This window comes from Strongyloides ratti, scaffold srae_scaffold0000003 (genome assembly GCF_001040885.1).
Source record: "Strongyloides ratti genome assembly S_ratti_ED321, scaffold srae_scaffold0000003".
NCBI lineage: Eukaryota > Metazoa > Nematoda > Chromadorea > Rhabditida > Strongyloididae > Strongyloides > Strongyloides ratti.
Window position 1 is genome coordinate 79,179 of NW_020171521.1, and position 24,898 is coordinate 104,076.

General features: G+C 21.1%; 3 protein-coding genes across 3 annotated transcripts; 1 reads left to right on the forward strand and 2 right to left on the reverse strand.

The window, feature by feature from the left end:
• Positions 1 to 2,511: 2,511 nt before the first annotated feature.
• On the reverse strand, positions 2,512 to 4,314 carry SRAE_0000045900 (Hypothetical protein; the record flags this gene model as incomplete). Its single annotated transcript, XM_024646351.1, has 1 exon — positions 2,512 to 4,314. One exon carries the CDS (start codon positions 4,312 to 4,314, stop codon positions 2,512 to 2,514), a length of 1,803 nt encoding a protein of 600 aa, XP_024500542.1.
• A 4,776-nt stretch (positions 4,315 to 9,090) lies between these two features.
• SRAE_0000046000 (Astacin-like metalloendopeptidase) lies at positions 9,091 to 10,170 on the reverse strand (the record flags this gene model as incomplete). Its single annotated transcript, XM_024646353.1, has 1 exon — positions 9,091 to 10,170. One exon carries the CDS (start codon positions 10,168 to 10,170, stop codon positions 9,091 to 9,093), a length of 1,080 nt encoding a protein of 359 aa, XP_024500543.1.
• Positions 10,171 to 18,911: 8,741 nt separating this feature from the next.
• On the forward strand, positions 18,912 to 23,224 carry SRAE_0000046100 (Protein mesh; the record flags this gene model as incomplete). The annotated part of the gene is made up of 3 exons (XM_024646354.1): positions 18,912 to 19,960; positions 20,178 to 23,013; positions 23,057 to 23,224. The coding sequence occupies 3 exons, from the start codon at positions 18,912 to 18,914 to the stop codon at positions 23,222 to 23,224; spliced, it is 4,053 nt and encodes a 1,350-aa protein (XP_024500544.1).
• Positions 23,225 to 24,898: the final 1,674 nt, after the last annotated feature.

Sequence of the window (24,898 nt, forward strand, 5' to 3'; positions counted from 1 at the left end):
TTACTCAAAAATATTCATATTTTAATTGAATTTTTGTCAACAATCAAAAATATAAATCCACTATAATTTTATGACTTAAAAAAACTTTGTTGTAAAAACATCATTTAACTATTTTTTTAGTATATTATATTTAAAGTTTCATGCCAATCTTCAATTTGAAAAAAATAAAGTCTTTCTTAAATAATGTACTTGAAATTTTGTTTTTAATTGTATTCAATGTAATTTTTATTTTCAATTAGATTACATAAAAAATAAATAATTATTATTAAATCTTTTTTAATAATATTAATTATTTTCTTAAAAAAAATTTTACTATATATAAAGTAGTTTTTTTTTTCAATTTTATGATTTTTTTTAACAAGAGAGAGTTCAGACGCAATCAGCTTTAAAATTAACTATCATATAAATTATTTAAATTATTATAAAATATATTTTATATATATAAATATAATGCACAAGATTTAAGAGTAGTGGAAGAAAGGTATATCAAGAAAGGAAAATAGAATAATGATATTTATTTTTAAGAAAGATGAACTATTAAATAATAAATTAACATTTTTTTTTGCTTAATTTATCGTTATTATTATGCTTGTCGTTTTTAATATCTTAATGATACTAATTGAATTCTTTTATTTCATATTATTAAATTAGATGGAAGAATATAAATGTTTATCGTTTCTTCATTTAACAATTCTATACGTGAAATAATCGTTAAAAGAAAAATTTAATTTATAAAATATCGCAAGTTTGAAATGTTTTAAATATATGATAAAATTAAATAATAAATTATTAAATAAATCTTTGTTAGATACATTTTATTTATTAAAATGTAAAAAATATAATATGATTAATAATTTTACTTTGATTTAAAAAATACATTACATACAAAAATTATAAAAAAAAACAAATACTGATAAAAGCTTTATCGAATCTATAAATATATTGTTTGATTTTACAAAATGAATATTTAATTAATAAAAAAAAATTTTCTGTTATTTTTAATTGACTTTTTTTGTCATCTTGATGTTTCTATTATTCTATTTTATAAATATTAGTAAATATTTTCTCATTTGTTGATATTTTTGATACAGCAAAACTTATTTCTTAGCTAACTTTTCAGCATGTAATATAAGTTATATCATATGTAAAACATGTTTTTTTTGTTAAATTTTTAAATCTTCGTTGATTGATAGAAAATTTATATTTTTTATTTCCGATAACAATCATTAGATTCAACATATTGTTTTCTAAAGTTTTTCTAATTTATTTAATGTTTAGAATAAAAACTTGAAACACTGGAAACGATAGAAGTTTTAAAGGCAGATTCTTATAAGTTATTGTTCTTAAAAAGTCTTTTTCAAAAATGATCCAGATTTTTGGGGATATGACGGTTTGCTTAAGAAAGGTTGGTGGTATATGAGGGGTAAAAAAGGGATTCATATTTCGTCTCTTTCAGTTTTTGGAGCATGATTTGTGAAATTTATAAGTGAGAATTTTATTGTAAAAATAAATTAACTGTTTTTTTTTTAAAAACTATTTTCCTAAGAATATTTTTATAACATTTTTTTTATTATGCACAATTATATTCATTATTCATAGTTTCAACCAGTTTTACTAGATTTCTTGATCTTTAGTACACAATTAAAAAAAAAAACTACCAATATACTACTAAATTCTTGTTTTGGTGTTTGTTGTAGTTTTAAAGCTAAATTTTTATAAAAGTATTTTACAGTAAAAGCAATAAGAAGATACAACTTAAAAAAAAATCAAAATTTTTCTATTTTTGCAGCATTTTTTTTTGACCTCAAAAAGTAAAATGTTGGAAAATTTACTTTTAAAAAGCATTGTAAAAAATTATAATTAAAAATAATTAACTTCTTATTTTAGCATAATGTTTATGTCATTATGTGGGAAAGATTCATAGGAATCTATTAAAGTACTTAGCTTTATTAAAAAATTTCTAGTTATTGAATAAAGCTAGCTATAAGTGTCGCCTAATGAAAAACATGAATTTCATAAGATACAACCTAGTAGTATATAGGAATTATATATCTGATAAATATAAAAAATTTAAGAAAAAACAAATAAAATCTTTAAGTTTAATAATAAAAAATTTTATAAAACTTTTTTAAAAAAATTTAAAAAATATGCAAAAAAAAACAAAAATATCATTTAATATATTAAATTTTTAAATTTGATAGTTTATCATAAAAAATACATAATAAATAATAAATATTTAGTATTAAATACAATGTTGATTAAACATATTGTATTATTTTATATTTTTGCTATAAAATTTTTGTTGATAAAAGCATTTCAACTTATATTCGAAGTTACTTTTTGAAAATACTTTGTTTAGAAGATAGAGATTGATGCTTCTACAAATAAAAAATAATAACGATAATAAAATGTTTATACTTTGTTTTTTAAATTTATATATTGAAAGAATTAAAAGATAATTTTTTAATATTTTATTTATTCTATATAAAATATAAAAAATTAAATTTATTTTTATAAATATCTTTTTTGAAACTCGTTTATTTTTTCATATGACATAGTATCAATATATTTCTTAATTTCAGTAAATTTTTTTTGTTCAAAAAAGCTGCCATTTTTCATAATTGTAATTTCAATTTCATTATAATCTTCATGATGACTACTAGGAAAATTATGAAAATAATTACTATCATTTCTTAATCTTGGTGTTTTGATAATAAATTGCCCAGGACTTCTTGGAGTATTTCTTTCTAGTTCATTAAAACCATTATTTAACCCTTTGACAATACAAAGAAATTTACATGTAAAAATATAAAATGAAGGCCATTTTAACATAAGTTTATTTTCTCCACTTTCATTTTTTTTTTCTTCAGTAAGACTTTTAAGAACAATAGAAGAAGCATATTTTTCTGAAACTGTAAAATCAACATATTTCACATTTTTACAAATCATTTTTAATTTATCTAAATCACAGATATCACTATCTCTCAAATCATGAAGAATAAGAGTTTCAATGTTTGGAGATGACTCGGAAATTAATTTTAACTCATCAAAAGATAATATGTCACATCGATCCAGATAAAGAACTTTTAAATTTGGTGGCATCTTACAACAAAATTCAGTAAAAGAATTTTTGTATGTTATATTGGTTCTTCTATCAATAACCTCATCACTAAGAGAATCAGTTATTTCAAATAAATTAATTGTTATAGCAAAACTTTCCATATTAAAGCATTTTCTAAGAGCATCATAAAAGATACTTGTAATTGGTGCAGAAAATGTTGAAATTGATAAAGTGGTTATATCTCTATAATAAATAATACCAAAATTTGTCAATGTTTCCATAAATGTTAAAAAAATTGGATGAATAAAAACAAATGAAGTTTCCATGTATCCAGTGACAAACCATGTTAATGAATAAATATTAGTTGTTTCAGCAAAATAATCTAACCATGCTGATGGATTTCGAAAACCGTTAAAATAAATATCTATATAAATGCGTCGAGATTTTTTTGTAAATTCTTTTAAAATTTCAAATTCATTGGGACTCTCAATACAATCAAGAGCACAATGAGTAAGAAAAAGATTATTCAATTTTTTACCATCTTTGATCATTGAAAGCAATCCAATAAAAGAATAAAGTAATTTAAATATTTGTACACCATCTGTTATATCATTTAAATAAATACCAGGTATGATATTTTGGTTATTAGGACAACAACTTTCTCCAAAAACAATCTTATCTAAATATTCAACATTGTCATTAATATATTTTAAATATTTATAATTAAAAGGTGATTTTGTAATATATATAACTTTTATGTGTTTGAAATTTTTTAAAGCACTTAAACTTGTTATTTCAAAATTTTCATTTATAGATATGTTCAAAGACATATGTCTTGGTAAATTTTCTTCAATAACTTGGTTTAAATACTTTGTTTTCTCTTCTATTAAATCTTTACTTTGTTTTATCATAACTGTTTTTCTTACAGGTTGTACTTCATTAATTAATATCAGCAAAAATGTCTCATCATAAAAATTTTTGCACTCAACACAATACCTATATTTTTCAATATTTGATAAAAAATGAGGCATTGATACTACTAAGTTATCATCATATTCATAATAATACCATAAATTTTTATATCTATAACGAAGTTGACCTAAAGTAATCCGTAGTTTTCTGCAAGTGGTGGCAAGTCTTCTCAAATCTTCATATGAATTAAGTTTTTCTACTATTTTCTTAAGTACTAAACTATTTGAAAGTACATAAAGATAGTTAAAACTATCATTTTCTTTTTCTTTAATATCACTCATAATGATAGAATTTAAAAAAATATCATATTATTTAGAAAAAAAAAAAATAAAACAATAATAATTAATGTAATTAATCTTAAGAAGTCAATTTATAAAAAAAGCATGACATTGGAATAATGATATATATAAAGATAATAATATCTTGTAAACAGAGAAAATAAACAACAGAATAAAATTTTATGATTGTAAAACTGTTACTTTTAAATTAAAAATATAAATTTTACTTATAATGTCCTTTTATTTAAAAAAATCTAATTTAATATTTTTTTAAAAAGTATATTATAATAATTAATCATAAATAAATAGTCACTTATATTTCTTATAAAAATATTACTTTACCAATAATTCTTTTCAAGATAAGTAAATGTCTTATTGTGAAGTTATATTTAATAAAACTTTTACTTTTTAAATTAAATCTTAACAGTCCTACTTTATGATTTTTTTTAAATTTTTTTACTACACTAAAAATAATATATTAGTAACTTCAAATTTTAAAATATTAAATATATAACAATTGAATTACAAAATTAAAGTTAAGCAAAAAATTTTATATTGTTATAATATTTTGGTTAAGATGCTCTATAATAAGAAAAATATCACTGAAATAAATATATTATTTTTGCATAATGGATAAATATAAAATAAGTTTGTTACAAAATGTTTTAAAAATTACGTGGTAAAAAATAACCTAACTAGAAGATTTAAACAAAAAGCATTTAAAAACTTGTATGAGTGAAATGCCATTTTATGTAAGCATTATTAATTCCATATGCATATTCTAATTTATAGTTTTGATGTATTGAAAAAAATTATTATTCGTTTTCTATCATTGTAATATAACACTAAAACTATTGTATTTATATGACTTACATAATTTTAAAAGATTATTTTCTACTTTTTTTTAACTTATTTTGTGATAATATCATTAGGTATATTATATTTTTTAGCTAAAATTAATCAATAATTTTTTAACATTAATATTAATTCAATTTTAAGTGATAAGTTAGAAAAAGTTAACAAAAAATTTTTGTATATTAAAGTTTAACTTTTGTAATTTAAATGATCACTATTTAATAACATAAAAAAGTAAAATTATTATTTCAATTTTTTTAGTATATTTTAAATTTCTAAAATTTTATTCTATAACTTTAATAAGTCTTGTTCTTTTTTATCTTATTTTTAACTTTAGGATTATTATTTTTTATAAATGTTTAATAGTATTTTGTATAAATTGATATAAATAAAATTTTTTAATTAATCCATAAAATACTGAAAATTATTGAAAGTTTTAAAATCTTTAATAATCTGAGTTTCTTGATATTTTAAAATTTATTATTATAAAAAAAAATAAAAAGCTGTTTATCTATATTTTATTTTTTTATAGTAATTGAAATTACACAGTCATTAGAAACTGTTGTCATATAAAACTGTATTGTATTTAAAATTAAAATTTTGATATTCTTTTATCTTTTGATATTTAATTTAAAATTTTTTTAAACAATTAATGAACCACAAAAAAAATTTATGATAAACGTTTTGAAATATTAAGAATATTAAATAAAATAGATTGATTTGTTATGTTTTTACATCAATAAAATAATCAAAGCATAAAAAAGCAATTTAAAAAATATATATTTTTGAATACATTTTTTACATTATTTTATTTTATCTATTTGTACTATTAAACTATTTTTTATTTGTTAGCATAAAACAATTTTTAAATTTTGATAAAATAAATATAAAATATTTATTTAAAAAATATAACACTACTTATATTATATAATTATCATCACAAATACATTCTTAACTTACTTTATTTATTAAATTATTATTTTAAAACTTATGCTACAAATAATAGAAGATTCTTATTGGCACCTTAAAATACTTCTAAAATAAAATAGAATCAATATTTGTCATAATAATATTAATATAGATAATAATAAAAATACCGTGTAGAATGCTAATAGATTTTTAAAAATTTTTACAACTTATGCACTTTCTATAATCATAATGATTTCATTATATTTATTTTGCTAAAATATAATGCTATAAAAGCTAACTTTTTAAAATAATAGTTCTTAATTATTATCTTCTAATTGATTTTTTCTATTAATATTTTTAATTTAAAAATTAACTAATAAATAATAGAAAAAAAAGAAAAATTAAAAATTAATTTTTTTAAAATTCTTTTACTTTTAAACATTTTTTATAATTTAATGGAATAAAAATCTTATTATCATTACTTTATTTAAAAAGAAGATAAAAGAAATTTTTTTATCTAAAAAAATTCTTACACTTTAATGTATATTTTTTTTAAATATATGTTTTTATATTAGAACAGTTTAATAAATTAATATTCTTATTACTTATATCTAAATATATTTAGATATTTATCGCAAGTTAATTTATAATTTTCCAATAATTATTTACTTATGAGTTTTTATTAAATATCAAATACATTATTTTTATGATTTAAAGCATTCAAAAGTGTAAAATAATCACATTTTGATTTTTTCCAATTAAGAAAGTAGTCTTTTAATTATATTATTAAATAACAATACAAATGATTAAAATTACACTATTATGACAAGCCATATTTAAACTATACTACAACAATCAAATTTGATTAATTATTTTTTGATTCATTGTTAACATTACGCTCATGCAAGATGTGGCAGATATACTTGTTCAAGACTATTTTTATTAAAAAAGACTTTCTCTTGTATTTTTACTAATAAATAATTTTTGTCTATATTCAATATTTAAAATTTCATTCTAAACACAGTTTACAATAAAAAGGATATAATTTATAAGTAGTCTTAATAAATAAGGCACAATATATAAAATATTTTAACCTAAACTTAATTTATCTCTTTATTTACTTAGAACAAAAGACAAACATAAGCTTTACAATTTAGAATATCTTCTAAAACTAAAACTGATTGATATAAGCAAAAGATTACAATAAAATGATTAAATTTTTTTTTTCATCTATTGCTTACACACAAAAAAAAACGCTCATTTTTTATCCTCTTAGATCAATCTAGTACATGCAAAAAATCATTGTCAGTCTTCCTATTTTATGAATATTCAAATTTGGAATTCAAAAATTCGTCTGTTAAAATGTGTCTTTTGCGTTAAACAATGCGAAGCCTTTCTATATGCAAATATAAAAAAGGATGTTATATTTTTCAAGTATTAAATAAAAGTTTTATCTATTTTTTAGCAATTTTAATAAAATAGTTAAATAATTCTATTTAAGTTTTTCTAAAATTATTATAATTAACTATTTAATTAATTACACTAAATCAAAACTTTTTGTTTCTCTTATTCTTTAAAAATAATTATACTATAAATTAACATCACTTAAAAAAATGTTTTACTGGGAGTAAGATTAGAAATCATATTTCAAATGATTATTAAACGTATATAAAAGTTTATGAAACCAAATAAATATTATTTTATGTATTTTAATTATATCTTCTTAACTTTAAGTAATACTATATTTTATATATTTAATTGTCTAATTATAAAAGTTGTACAAATTTGTTTTAATAAAAATTTTAATATATAAAATATTTTTTTTTACCATATGCTAATAAAAAAAAAATATTACTCAAAGAAAGTATTATATATTTTAAAGAGAATAAAGTGTGCAATTTTTTTCATCGCTTTGCGAAATTTATTGTTTTACATTTTGTTAATTAGTTAAAAATTTGAATAATTTTTTCGATATCATTTTGCATGTACTAGATTGATCTAAGAGGATCAAAAATGAGCGTTTTTTTTTGTGTATAACAAAAAAATAACAAGCAATTAAAAATAACATATTTACATATATTTCTTTTTGTAAAATGGAAATTAACAAAAAATTTAGAAAATAATGAATTTTTAATTTTTAATAGCAAGTTTATATTAATAGACAGAATGAAAACTTTAAAATAAAATCAAAAGCAATAAACTTTTAGTAATAGTAAAACTATTTATTAGTAAATTATTTAATAACAAGTAGTCAATATAGATACTAGAATTAGTAATCTGGGATATACATCAATCAAAGGTTACTTAGTGTTAGTCATATTCTTTTTTGCTACCTTCTCATTGTTTTAGCAATTTTTACATTCCCTAGCTACTGTGAAACTGTATTGGAAAAATAAACTTTTATTTACTTTGTTCTATTTTTGTTGATTTACAAGTATCATGAAGGTTTGATAGAGTCATTTAATTTATATAATTATTTTATTTCTAAAAACAAAAGATAAAAAAGAAATTAGAATCATTGATTTTATTTTGTGATTAATATTAATTAATTTGAGTTTTAGGTGATTCTTTATCAATATAATTTGTATCCATCTATTATTATAAGTAAATAAAAAGATAAATTATGTGTAGGTTAAGAATTTTTTTATTATTGTACTTTACTTTTTAAAGCAACTTACATTTATAAATCTTTTTGTTTTAAAAATTTGGTGTTGATAAAATAAATAAAATATTAAATATAAATTTTATTAACTGATGATTAATAAGACCAGTAAATATCATTAAATTTTTTACTAAAATATGATTAATATATCAATATAGTTTCACAAAATAATTCATTTTAAAAAAGAAAAATAAAAAAAAAATAATTTAACAGCTGTATTTATAAAAAATATTTTATTAACATTTGTAAAATGTGATACTTATTAAAAGTTTTGTACAATTTGTTAATAATTTTAGATTTGTATTTATTTGTATAATTTGTAAAATCTATAAATTTTTTATACAGAAAATATATTAAACTGAACGATATTTTAGTTGCAAAAAGTGGTCTCGACGTGTACCAACATATTGGAAAAGCAATTGAGATCCTTCAGCAGTTATTTTTTTATTTTGAATAGATCCACAAAATGTTGGACCAGTAATAGTTAAATCTTTATTAAATTTAACTTCAAGAGAAATTTCAGGAAAACAATGATCTGTTCCATTGAATTTTTCTCTTTCTATAACAATTTCAGGTTTTTTACCACCTTTTGCACTAATACGAAAGACACAATCTTTAACACCTTGAAGTTTTAAACTTTTAAAAGCATTAGATGCTACTATATCATTAGGTTGACCACAATTTGATGGATTTCTACGAACATTATTACAAGTGTTTCCTTCAAGCATACTTGGACATTTACATGTACCACATTTTATTGGATTTTCATAACCTCCATTATTACATTTAACACCTCTTTTACATTTTCCTGAACAAAAAACTAAATTAATAAGTTTAATATCATTAAATTGCATTTTTTCATATTGTCCAATTGTATTTAAATAATCTTTATTTTTTGGAATCATAGTAAGTCCACCATTTGAAGAAAATGCTTTTTTATCATAATGCATAACTGAACCATAATCATAAGGAAGACCAAAAGTTTCAGTTGAAGCAATTGAAGATTTATCATAGTTATATCTTTGATTTGGTAAAACATTATTAAGATTGAGACCAATATAATCATCTCTATCTGGTCTTGATTGTTCATGAAAGAGACCTAATGCATGAGAAACTTCATGTTGAATAATACCATTCCAATCACATCCATTATCAATACTTACTGGTTGTGGTTTATCTTTATAAGTTGGTCCTACAAATGACCAACAACCTGTTCCTTTATAAATTCTAAGACCTGGTTTATCATTAAATGGAGCTGTTTTTTTAAATGTAATACAAGTTTCTTTTTCCATATTTTTAAGAGCATTATCTACAATAGTTTGGTCAACACCAGCTTCAATAAAGTATGGAATTGGAAAAGTCCATTTAAAAGATGAATTTTTTTTGTAAGCTCGATTTTTTTTCAAGTTTTTCAACGATTTCTTTATCAACATCACTTCCTGTCTTATTTGATTTTTTTGCTTCTATTTTTAATTTTGCTTCATCAATTAAATAAGATGCTTGTTGTTCTGTTAAAAGCATATCTCCTTGATACAAAGATGGATTTCTTCTTGGTGTTATTTCAATTTCTTTTTTATCTTCTGCACTTGAAACTTGTACATTATTAAGTTGATTACTTTAATTAATTAATTCAGCCATAGATTTTGTATGTTTATCAAATGCTTTTTTTGAATTTTCGCTCATTGAATCACGAGTGTTTTGTTGAATTCTCAAACGAGTAAGCTAAAAAAAACTTTAATTTAATTAATCAAACTTACACCTCCAAAAATGAATGGAACACAAGTAAGAGCAAATAATATACTAAATAAAAACTTCATTATTAAAAATGATATATTTTTTAAATAAATTTTTTCTTTATATACCAAAATAAAAGATCAATATTTAATTTAATATTTACATCTTTTTTAACTGTTAATATTTTCTTTTGTAAATTTAAATATTGTTTAATTTAACACAATATAATAATAGCCTAAAAAAATTTGCATTCAACCATTTTTTGTTTTAACAAATGCTTTTATTGAGACATTTATTTTTTATTTTTATAAAAATCAAATAATACAAAATAATCAGTAAAAAAATTTCAATTATTCGTATAAAGTTATATATTATTATTTTTTTTATTCAATTTTTAAAATTTTATTTTTAAAACAATTTTAAAAAATAAATCCAAAATACAGTTAATTAATGAAAAATATTTTCAGAGTCATAAAAATAACTAACCATGTAAAAAAATATGTAGTTTTTATGGTTGATTCTTTTTATTATTTGTAGTATAAATTATTTATTAAAGCAAAAGATAAAGATTAGACGGTTTGTTTAAAAATTTGACAAAATATTGGATTATTAGTCGTTTATAATTTTTTAAAATTAGAATAAATCTTTACAATACCTAAGTAAATACCTTTTTCTGAGTAAATAATATAATGTTTTTAAGTACATTTTACAGTAAGCAATAAAATATTTTATTTTTGTAATATTAAAGAATAGTACTTTTATTTCTAAAGTAAAAATAATGTTTACTACAATAATATAAAAAACATTAATTATAAAGTAATTTCATAATTTTTTTGGTTAATAATTCAGTTTAATTTTAAAGTTTTATTTTAATTCTTTATTTCTAATGATTTTATATTATTGTATTTCTAATCATAGAGAGTCATACTAACGTAGTGTAAATTTTTTTAAAAACTTTTGATAGTAAGACCTGTTAAATTTTATCAAAAAAAATAAAAGATTTAGTTGGAATAAAAAAAATAAAAATTTAGAATATATTTTTAAAGTAAAGAAACATTTATTAATGATACTTTGGAAAGAAGAAAATAGTTGAAAATGATATTTAAATAAAATATAAAAAAATACCACTTATTAACTATGATTACTATTAAAATAGTTTTTTTGATAATACTAGAATTTTGATTACAGGCAAAAATATAAATGCCACAGACATATTACTAATATTGCAGTAATAATTTGAGAAAAAAATTAAATTTAAAACTAATCAACTAATTAATAAGAATAGAAATTCAATGTTATCATAATAAATGGGTAGATACTAATTTAAGTAAAAATTTATCTTATTTTTGTGTTGTTGTACTATTAGCTGGCTGTAGTTAAAAAATATCAAAAAAAAATGATACTTTTCAGTTTCGGTAGGGACAAATTTTAAATGATAATTCTTATCAAAAAAAGTGATAAATTTAATTCAAAGGTAATTGATGTTTGATAATTGACTTGTCAGGAAAACAATAATGAAAGAATTAGATCAATTGATAAAAAAATCATCAAGAAATTTAACTTTTTCTAACAGTCATTTTTTCACAAAATTTTTTTTTCAAATTAAGTGTTTTTTTGCAGAAATAGAGATTTTTAGTTTACTAGCGACCAAAAAAAAAGCCGTTGTTTATTTTATAAAGCGAAGAACTAGTTTTGGTCAAATTATGTAAGAAGAAACTAGAGATTCACTCACTTCAAGGTTGATCACAAGTACTTCTTTTTTGTGAATCCTGAGTCTGAAGCTCATACCCAGACTATTGAAAGAATGTGGGAAAGTGCCAAATGAAGAAACAAGAAGCAGAGAGGTACTTTTAGAAATATGCCAGACAGTTACTTCGCTGAATTCGTGTAGAAGTAAAGAAATGAGCAAGAAAATTCTTTCATCTAAATTGTGCGAGATATAGCAACCTTCTGGTCGTCGAAAAAAAACACGTAAAAAAAAGAGAAAATTAACAAAATTTAAAAATTTTTTAATTATTATATATGCAAAAGAATCTCCTCTACTCAAAAAAAAAATAAAATTTTTAATTTTTCAATTTTTTCGTACTCTTTTTTTTAAACAAAATTTGTCCCTACCGAAACTGAAAAGTACCAAAAAAATTTATATAAAATTTGTTTTTTTTCATTTTGGTGAAAATATTTTCTTTTTTAAAAAAAGGAGTTTTTTTAAATAAAACATTATATATAAACTACATAATACTAACATAATAATTAATATTAAAAACAATAACAAATAATTTATTTCACTTTCCATATTATCCATCTTTATTATCTTCACAATTCAATTCTGGAGGATAGTAATATGCCACATTTTGTAGTAATTTGAGAGAAATAACCTTTCTCTTTTTTTTCTGCTTTTACATATATTTTGCGAGGTAAATTTATAACATTTTTTATTGAAATGACAGGGTACTTCTTTTTTTCTCCTTTATATACTTTTCTAAGAGTAAGCTTGCAAACTTAAAGTTTACAAAGTTATACTTTTAATTTACTTTTAAACAAGTGAATTCTTGAGCTTGAGGTTAATTGGTTTTATAAAACATCCCATTGTCTGGAAAAATAGAATTTTTTTCTGTGTATATTTTTATTACCTCTAAAAGAATCATTATTTCTTTATCTAAAACTGTGATAAAAAAATATTCTTTTTTTTATCTTTAGATTTCACCGAAAATCAACACTTGTAGTAAAGTTCTTTTTGTGTACTTCAACCTTCCTGTAAAAAAAAATTTATCAATTTCCACGATTTTTTCTGTTTATTCTATATTTCTTAAAAATGTATATTTTAGTGAATTCATTGATACCTCTATCATAACTTACACGAATTGACAGTGGTGGTGTGACTTATTTTCAACTCTTTTCAACAGAGTTTGATAAAAACTATCATTTTAATTTAGCAGTACACAAATGGCATATTTCGCATGCTACTTGTAATAGAAAGTTCAATTAATTAAAAAAATTTGTTAATAAAATTATTGTCATTTAATAGATATTATGACGTTATAAGTGTTTTTTAGTTATAAGTATGAATTATTATTTTAGAAAATCTTGTTTAGAAAATTTATTAAAGCATCAATTAATATTTCAAAAATTAAAAAAAAAAATAGTTTGGTTTTTATTATCTTAATGATTATTGATCCAAATTTTATGAAACTACAGTCATTTGATAAAGAATTAAAATATTATAGGTTGACTTTTTATTTCACTTAAAAAGTTATTTATAATTAATAATTTTTTTGAGTTTTTAATATAAAAAATAAATTGTTTGGCTATTTTTTTGCCAATATACAATTAAAAGTTTTTTTTTGCATTTTTGAAGCTTTCTTTATATGACAATGAAATTTTTTTAATTTATGATTACGTCTTTGTTAATTTGCATGCTTTGTTCTTTCAAAAAAGTTTCTTAAAAGAATGTCCTAAAAGATTACAAATTTGATAGTTTCATATATATATTTAAAAATCTATGAAAAGAAAAAGATGTTTCTGCCAGTCAAAAGACATTACAGTTTTCTTTTCAATTTTTTCAATTAAAAAAAATTTAAAGTATTACATTTTTTGACTACTAAAAAGCATATAAAATTTAAAAGCATTAATAAAAATTTAGACAAAAATTTATATCTTGTGATAACTTTATCTACTTGGATTGCTACAAATGTGGAAAACATGTTGTGAAATTACAATGTTCATATGAAATATTAAAGCAATATTTGTCAAGTAAATATGATGAAGTAGGTGCACAGGTAAATAACCGTAGTGAATTTTGTTAAAAATATGGATGATCAATTAATAACAGTTGATTCAAATGATTTCATATTCTTATACAAATTTGCTTGAGACAGAAGTTTTTTAAACTTAAGTAAGATATATCAAACGTTTGATTACTGATAAGACTTTTAAGTTTTATTTCTTCTTACTTACTAATTATATTATAAGCATTTATACTTTTTTTCAAGAGCTGAAAGCAGTGTATAAAGTTGACTTAGCTACGAAATTGGGCTAAAAAAAAAATCTAAATAGAAAACTTTTATAATAACAAGATGTGTCATACTTGTAAAAAGAAAGAACACTTTGCATGTTTCTGTAAAAGTAAGAAGAAGAATCTAAGTAAGGAAAAGTTTGTATTTCCGACGTTGTCAAAACAAGCTGCGTTAATTGAAGATGTTGAGAAAACACTTGTATTATTTAAATATTATAATTTGAATTAATATTATTCTAATTTATTAAATAATATTATTTTTTATAGTCTTAAATTTAATCTAATAAATTAGTTTTAATTATACAGTGTAATATATTTCAACACTATAATGAAAATGCAAACCATTATTAACATATGGAAAAATATGAAGAAGAGAATCAACTTTCAAAACGAGTAATTTATCAAATGTGTAAAAGCAAATCAATATTAAGGTCTACAGAAAATTAGCATATATTTGTACAAGTTAATAAGAAGCTTGTAAAAAGTTTTTGGTTAGTAAATCTGGAATTACTTTTGTAGCCGTAAGGATAGTTTTTTTTTGTAACATTTATAATGTTAGACCACTTCAATTTCAAATGGTGAATAATACAATAATGACTTTAAATAATAAGTGTGAAGTAATGATTAATTTTTTGAATTAGAAAAATATTCAAAAAAAGTTTTTGTATTACCAAATCATTTAATGACATCTGAAGATTAAGTTATTGTAGAAGATTTGATTTTTTAATTTGAATTGCCAATTTCTTATGAAGAAGAAAAAATTGTTGTACTTAAAAATATGAAATACATTTCATAAAATAAGCGCCATGAAAAAAATTTTTATGTAAAAGGTTAAAGTTTCAAGCGAGATTGAAGATCTTGGTGCTGACATTTTTAAAAATTTCAATGTTTTGCTTTCAAAGTCAAAGTATAATGTTAGTAGAAGAGTGTTTATGTATTAAAATATAAGAATATTATTAAAAAAAAATTAAAAATTAAAAATCTGTAGAGATACATAAATTAGTATACAAAATCCATTTATTTTCCGGTAAACAAATCATATGGATATGTTTATAGAATAAGTGGTTACAAATGGTATAATAAAATTGATTTAAAGAACACATAACTTCAGATAAGATATCTACTGAAAAATATTTTATTTAAATGGGTGAAGGTTTATTAAAAAGTATATTGTTTCAAAAAATTGGCACAATTAAAAAAAATTTTGCCTATTCAGTTACAATGTTTAGCTACAAAAATTATTAGATACTTAAAAAAGGTTTCTTTATATTCATTAGTGATTTTGCTGTTTAATGTAATTCAATTGTAGAAGACCATGTTAGCATAGTAAAATTGTTGTTGAATAAATTGGAAGAATATGATATACTAATTAAAGTTAAGAAATCTAGTATCGGAGGAAGTAAAATTGAATAAATGAATATAACATTTAAAATTAATGTCTTAAAATTTCAAGCAAAAATATCAACGAATTCTTAGACAGGCGTGAACCTACCACTAAAAAAGAATTGATATTATTTCTACATTCATCAAGATATTCATGTGGAAATATTTCACGATATGTGACAATGACTATGACGTTCCAGATGATTGTTAATTCTTTTAAGTTCAAAACATTAAAAATTGAAAAGACTCTTAAATTTTGAATGCATTAGAAATAGCAAAGAAAGCTATGATTAATCCGTATTTTTAGTAAAAGCAGCACCTGAGAACATTATTTACTTAGAAACTGATTGTGGTAAAATAAACTGCTTGAGAAGTGTTTTATAAATGTAATATAAACCATGAAAATGAAGTTATTATGTTTTATAGAAAAAAAAGAAAACCATGTAAAAAAAATTGCTGTACCACTTTTTTTGAAATATATGTAGTGATATTTGAAGTGAGAAAATTAAAAAAATTTTAATTGGCCAAAAAGTGTTCTTTCAAACTGATTAAAAACTTTTCACAAGATAAATGAACACCAAAGAGACAAAATTTTTTTAAATTGATTTTGCCGTTACAAGAATTCGATTTTAAAATTCAATATATTTAAGAGTAAAATAATATGTGCTAATTATTTCAATAAAATTAATAAAATTTAGTAAAATAAAGAAAAAATAGAAAATTTTTTCTAAATAGCAATACAAAGATTATAACGAGAAAGTTATTAAGAATACCAGGTAGAAAAGGTCATTTGTTAATGTCAAGAAAAAAAGATGATGTGATAAAAGAGTATTATCATTTAATGGTATTGAAGTATAAAGCGTTAATAATTGTAAAGAGAATGATAAACATGATTAAAATTTGTGAAATATGCCAGTGGAAAAATGATATAAAAAAAAGAAAAGAGATCGTGCCAGCTCGGAATTTGTTCTCGAAATCCTGTATATGGTTTCATTCTTTTGGATTGTCATACAGTTTTGTAGCTGACAATAGATATTCACGGTTTATTTGAAAGAAGAAAATTATAATTAGATGAAAAATTGGTGATCTAATTGCTTGAAAAGATAATGGAGCAATGTCAAATAAAGTAAAGAAGTTAAAAGCAGAAAAAGCATTGGTATTTAAAGCTAAAAAGTTAGTGGTGTTTTTAAAAAGGAGGAAATAAAGTTGATTGATGTAATTCTCTATAAAAATTACGCAAATTCTAGAATAGAGAAAGTTAAAAAAACATTATATCATATATTAACAAAAAAAATGGATTGAAATATATCAGATAGTGAAAGGTAAGGATTTAAAAATAAGTTTAAGAAAGTTTGCAGAATCATAAATAAGACTGTTTATCATACGACAGAGGTAAATTCATTTAACATAATTTTAATTATGACGAGCATTGTAGCAAACTTTTAGAAAATGGATTAGATGAAAAATTTAAATCGTGAATGAACAATAAAATTAATGAATCACCGTAAAGTAAAATAAATATAGAAAGTGTAATAAAGAAAATGAGAACTATAAAGTAGCAAAATTGAAAACTGTAGTGGAATTAATTTCAGATACCAAGTTTAATAAATAACAATTAAAGAATAAAATGTAGTTGATGTTCATATCTGGATACAAAAATCGTTTTTTTTAAGAGAAGTGTGAAGTTAGAAATAAAGGTTTATTTCCAGTAGTTTTTCTATTCCTTTTTATGTTTAACAAATTTTTTTTCTATCAATTCTGTATTCTTGTTTTAGTCAGTGAAAAAGCAAAAATTTAAAATATATTAATATACACGACAAATATATTTAAAAATTTATGTTAAACTAAATTGTGGGTATTATAATTTTTGGAAAAAAAGTGTAATAATATTAATTAATTAATATTCTTTATAACTCAATTGTATTTTTGTAGAAACATATGTCTCAATTTCAATAATAAAATGTTAACTTATAAAAGTAAATAAATATGAAGTAAAACTTTTGGACTAAATTTGCTTATTGTTTTTCTTATTAAAAGATTGTTATTTTATAACTTGTAAATAAAATAATTAAAAGTTATAAAATTATTTTAACAATATTTTTAAAATTGAAAATTTTATATTATTATATATATATTAAATTTTTTTCAAATATGAAAAGTATGCTATGTTTGGTAGTTAAATTTTTCTACTAGTAATATTATTAATACTTTTTAATATATTATAGATAATAGTTTATCTTTTTAGACCACCTTATCAGAAAAATAAATACATTATATGTACTTCTTAACAACATTTATTAATAAATATTTTTCAAAATAAAATTTAATTTAAAGATTAATTATAAAAAAAAATATAATTTAAAAATATTTTTTTATAATAATATTAATAATTAAAATATTTTAAAATAATATTATAATAAAAACAATTAATACAAATTTTAGTAATAAATCTTTTATATTTAATCAGTTATGAATTATTTTAATGACATAAATACATCTACATTAAATACATACACATAAAGTAAAGATAAGAAAAAGTATCATAAAATATATGAACTTCTTCTTTGATATGATAATAATTATAATATTTTCAATGATATGGCTATTACTTTTTATGAAGAATAAACATATTGAAATATTCTTTAATGTATATTATTATTGTTTGATAAGAATAAATTAAAACATTATAATACTCTTATTTTTTTTTTAAATGAAATTATTTTGTTATCCTGTTAATTATTAAGACTTTTAATTACATATATTTAAATTATTTTTAATAGTAACATATTTATTTTAATATTATCTATTTTATGATATATTTTTTAATTAATAAATTAAAATTATTTATATTGATCAAAATTTAAAATTAATTATTTTTTAGTTTTTATTAAAAAAAAAATTATGGGAAGATTAAAAAATGTATCTCTAATAGTAATGTTATTATTTTTTTTATACTTTTATACTATAAATTTATCTGTTAATGCTAAAATATATGAAAATAATTTAATTCAACAAATTTGTTCTAATAAAAATTATCAAACATGTATGATAGATGAAGAAAATAATGAAATAACAAGTGAAATGGAGTTTCAAGCAAAATTAGAAAAAATTTTTGAAAAAGAATCTAAAGAAGATTTTGCTTATTCAGAAAAAATTAGAAAAAAAAGACAATTAGCTAGAGAAAATTTTCAAACATATGTTAAAAATATGGAAAAAGCTGATTATGATGTTAGATATGATGAAGGATGGCAATCAATTTTATATCCATTTGGAAAATGGACATTAGATAATGAATTAATGGGTCAAGCAGGAAGAGAAACTCAAACAAATCTTGGATTTGATTGTCCATATTTTGGATATCGTTTTAATTATACTTTTGTTTATCCAATGGGTTTTGTTTCATTTGCTCAACCATCTTTTCAATTACCACCATTTACTTTTCCTAATCCTGAATGGCCAAAAGAAAGAGATCATTCATTTATAGCACCTTTTTATGCTGATGCTGCATTTCAAAGAATAGGAAATGTTAAAATATCTAATGTATTTTTTAGATCTGTTCATAGACCAAGACTTGATGATGATGAATTTTTTAATCCTTATAATCCACAAAGTATAAGTTCTAGTGGAAATAATATTAATTATAATTCTCAACAACAAATAAATAATCAACAAACTAATATAAATTATAATACAAATACATTTGGTAAAAAAAGAAAAAAAAGGCAAATGCCTGGTAGAATAAATCAACCAGGAATGGTAATAGATCCATATCTTTTAGATAACATAACTAGAGATGTTCAAGAAGGTTATACAGGAGCAAATGGTTGGAGAGCAGAACATGCATTTATTGTAACATGGTATCGTATGGCATATGGTGGAGCTCCAAGAGCTTTAGATGTATCTCAATTTGATTATGTTAAAGATTGGCAAAATACTTTTCAACTTGTTATTGCTACAGATGAAATAAGAACTTTTGCTATTTTTAATTATGCCCGTCTTAACTGGACTTCAAGTACTGATGCTGGTGGTTTAAATGGTTTTGGTGGTAAACAACCTGCTATGGTTGGTTTTAATGGTGGTAATGGTACTGGATGGTAAGTTATTAATATATTATTAAAAATATAATATTTATTTAATAATTTTTATATTTAAAATATTATATATTTTTTTAAACATAGTTGTATATAACTAATAATATTAATATTTAAATTTTTATTATATTTTATTAAATTAACATTGTTAATTAATAATAATTTATCATTTTTTTAAATTATTTTTTTGTTTTAAATAATAATAGTTTTTTTTTTTAAGGTATCCATTACCATATTCTGGTGAAGGACGTGTATGGAAATTAGGATATTTTTCTAATGGTGTAACACCAGGACGTTGGATTCATAGAATTGATGAAGTAATAATTCCTGGTGGATGTTCAAATGCTTCAACAGGTGGAGTTTTAACAGCTCCACCATGGGGACCAATGCAAGGTGGTATAGCAGTCAATATTTCAGGTCCATGTTTAAGAGAAAAAGATTCTGTTAAAATGTCTTTTGAATCATGGGTTGTTGACTGTAAAAGAATATCAGTTGCTAGAGCTCGATGTATAATGCCAATATTTCATAAAACAGGTCTTGTTATTGTTAGAATGAGTCGTGATGGTGGAGCTAGTTTTCCATTTACTGGTAAATTTTATGTTATGTCACCACATCGTTCTCCACCACAAGTTAAATTAAAAGATGATGTTGAAAAAAGTATTAATAGATGGAATCAACCTTATGCTGATCAATTATCAATGGCATGGCAATATCTTAATCTTACTTGGAGCACTAGTGCTCGAATAGATATATCATTATGGGGATATTGGGAAGATGCTGATAGAAGTCATTTTGAAAAAGTTGATATTATAGCAAAAAGTATTGGTAATACAGGATCATATACATTTAAACCAACACAATTATCAAGAACTAATATGTTATATGGTGCATCAGATAAATTTCATTTTGGTTTTGTTCAAGTAGCATTATCTGATATAGAAGATGGTGTTTTATGGAGTGGTATAACACCATTTCCTTGGTATTATCGACCAATATGGGAACAAGCATTAGGAGCTAATTGGGCAACAACTCTTTGTATTGATTGGTTTGAATATGATGGTAAAAGAAGAAATTTTATTGCTGATCTTACTCAAGGAAATTATATTTGTCCATGTATTTTATCACAAGCATTACTTGATTTAGGAAGATTTATGCCTGATATGACATGTGATATGGATGGTGATACTAGTTGTCCTTATAATAAAGGTGCACAACATTGTATACAAAGTGTTAGTCCAACATGGACAGGTGCTGCACAAGTATGTTGTTATGATTTTGAAGGATATCTTATGTTTACAGATGATTGGGAACCTGATGGTGATTATACAACATATTTTCAACCAGGAACACCATCTCGTGCACATCCATTTGGAGCATATCCATATAAAAATCCACCATTTATACCTAGTTTAAGTCATTATCAAAATGATATACTTCCATATCAAATGTGTTGTCATTATGCTCAACATTGTGAATTTTATTATTGGAGAAGAATGACAAATGGATGCCAAGATTATAAACCACCAGTAGCTGGTTATATTTATGGAGAACCACATATTGTAACATATGATGGATTAAAATATACATTTCCTGGAAAAGGATATTATGTTTTAACTATGTCTGAAAATCCAATTCATAAATTAATGGTTCAGGTACGTCTTGAACAACCTGATGAAACATTATGGCATTCAAATGTTAATGCTACTGTTGTTACTGGTGTAGCTATTCAAGAAAATTCAAGTAGTATTGTACAAATTTTTGCACGTAAACCAATGCGTCGTTGGAGATATCGAACAGATGTTTATGTTGATGGTGTAAGAAGATTTTTTGATCAACCACAATGGAAATTTCAGCAATTTAATGGTATTAATTTAAGAAGTCCTCTTCTTAATATGGATATGTCTGAAATAGTAGTTATGTTAAATTCTGGTGCTGGTGTTAAAGTATCTGAAAGTAATGGAATGTTAGATGTAATGGTATTTTTACCACCATCATATAATTCAACTTGTAAAAGTGGACAAAATCCAGGAACAATAACAAATACAAATAATCAAGAACAATGTTATACAACAATGGGATTATTAGGTACATATAATAAAGATTCTTCAGATGATTTAATGACAATAACTGGAACAACAATGAGAGCAACAGGAGATACATATACACAATCAACAACACAACAAATATATGAACAATTTGGTCAAAAATGGATTATTGATGGTAGTAATGATCGTATAGGAACACCACTTTTTCAAGATGCTTTTAAACCAATTTATAATCCTTCTTTATTTGCTTCATCTGATTATATTCCAACATTTTGGCCACAAACTATATCTATTAATGCTTCAAGAGTATTTACTATGGATCAAGTTAAAGTTACTTGTATGGAAGTTAAACCATGTGAATATGATTATATGTTAACTGGTAATAGAGAAATTGCTACAACAACACTTCAAAAACATAAATCATTTATAGGTCTTCAAAAAAAAGGTTCAAAATTACTTAAATCATGTGGACCTTTAATGAAAGGACAAGGTGTTATAAAAACACCTCCAGCTGCTAATTATTTAGAAGGTGATACAGTAACATTTTCATGTAAACCAAATTATTATGCTCATGGTGATTTAGTAAGAACATGTAGAAATACATCAATATGGTCAGAAGGATATTGGGTATGGTGTAGAAATAGAAATTTAGAAATTGGTTTAAAATGGATGACAGCTTTATTAAGTATTTTTGGATTTTTATTATTATTTACAATAATATTTTGTATATTATGGAGTAAAAGAAAAGAAAAAGAAAAGAATTCTATAGAAAAGGGTAAAAATATTAAAGCTATAAAAAAAAGAATAGTTACATTAGATAATGATAGTCCAAAAAAATCATTATTAAGTAGAGAAGATACAAATAATTTTAGTATTTCTAATGATAATATAAATAATGGTATTGTAAAACAATTACAACCATCAAAAGGTTTTGGTTCTGGTTTAGCATTTTCACCATATTCTTCAAAATTACCTTACAATGATAGTAATTTTAATAATAAACAACGTTTTGTAAGTTGATTTTATAATACTAAATTTAAATTAATATTTTTAGAATGCACCACCTAGTGTTAATGAATCAGTAAGAGGTTTTGGTACTGGAAGTGCTTTTAATCAACCAATACAACAAAAAACGTCAAAACAACAGTTTTCTTCAACACCACCAATATCAAATTATAACACAAATAAAAATACAAATATATTTGGATCTTCTGCTATCTAATTTAAGTCAAAATATAAAAGATCTTCCTAATTTTTATATATTTACGCAATTTACTTTTTATGTTTTAAAAAAAATTAAATAATAAATAATTTTTTTCGTTGTTGTTTTAATAATTTAAAAAAAATAAATAAATAATAACATTAAAAAGTTTTTTTTTAACTTACAATTTTAATTATTTTATAAATATATTAAAACATGAGATATTTTTAGTTAAATATTAATTTATATATCTAAAGTTTTATAAATTAATTTTATTAATTTGATTAAAATTTAAACTAACAAAATAAAAAAAAATTTGTAATTATTAAAAATTTTGTAATTTTTATACAATGTTTTTTTAAAAATATTTACAATATATAAGTTAAAAGAAATAATATTTTTATTAAGTTGAAATATACCATAATATTTCTATTATTTTATTTAATGTTTGATCTTTATTTGTAATAAAATCTTTAAGTTTGATGAAACTTTGTTAAAAAGAAACTCGGGATTTGTGGCACTAAAAATTAATGTACAATTAAAGTATTTAAATAGATGAAAATTTAGAAATTTATCATAGTTAAATTTATTGTATTGTAATTTTTAAATAATTATTATTATCTATTGTAATGCTTCTAATTGTAATAATTTTAGAAGTTTTTATTGTATTGAGATTGTTCTGGTACTAGTTTGGAGAAACTATAAATTAAAATAAAATTTTAAAGGCATAGCCCCAATAATATATAATAAATATTTTACTATTGATAAAAAATAAGTATTTAAATTTTTTACTTTTTTTAAAAAAAATTAAAATAATATTATTATTTTTATGTTATTAATATTTATCAATTAATTTATAACATTTATAAAAACTTCATCATTAATATTTTAATGATTGAAATAATTTTTTAAAAACTGTTTTTTATTAATTAGAAACATTTAAAAATTAATAATTCCACTAGAATTTGTGCATTAAAAAAGGAGGATTCAAGATTGCATTATAAATAGAAGGAAGATGTATAAGATAAGTTAGTCTTATATTTATCTTTATTTTTTAAATCGCAAACTTGAAAACATGTCTATTTTAATCTTGATTAATCGAAATATTATTACATTGATTTTTTGCCTAATAAATTATTTACATAAAATTTTGTGTTTTATTATTATTATTAATCTAATTAGTAAATTTATATAACTCTACATCATCCCATAACAGGACGAAATCATTGATGCCAAACTATTTTAATTTCAATATCTATAAATACTAATAAAGTTAATAATTTTATTATGTATTTAAAATGTGCAATCCATATATACTTTGCATATATTTTTTAAATAAAAAAAAAGTTTTTGATATTTATATTTGTAAAAAAATTATATTTTTTTTTTTATTATCCTTGTTTTTATTATTTTATTTATTTAACATGTCTAATTTTATTTTTTACAAAGTGTTTTTAAAATATCATATTGTTAAGTTTATTTCCATTTGTTTGATAAGCTTTTAAACAAATGAAAATTTGTTTATTTAAGTAAAAATAATAAATTAAATAATGATAAAAATTTAATTATATATAAAATATATATAATGGTATTTGAAAATTGGTGGGACACCACATAATAAAAATTTATTATTTTTCTTGAAAAATAAGTCTCATTACTGGAAAACGAGATAAATCAAGAAAAGTAATAAGGAAT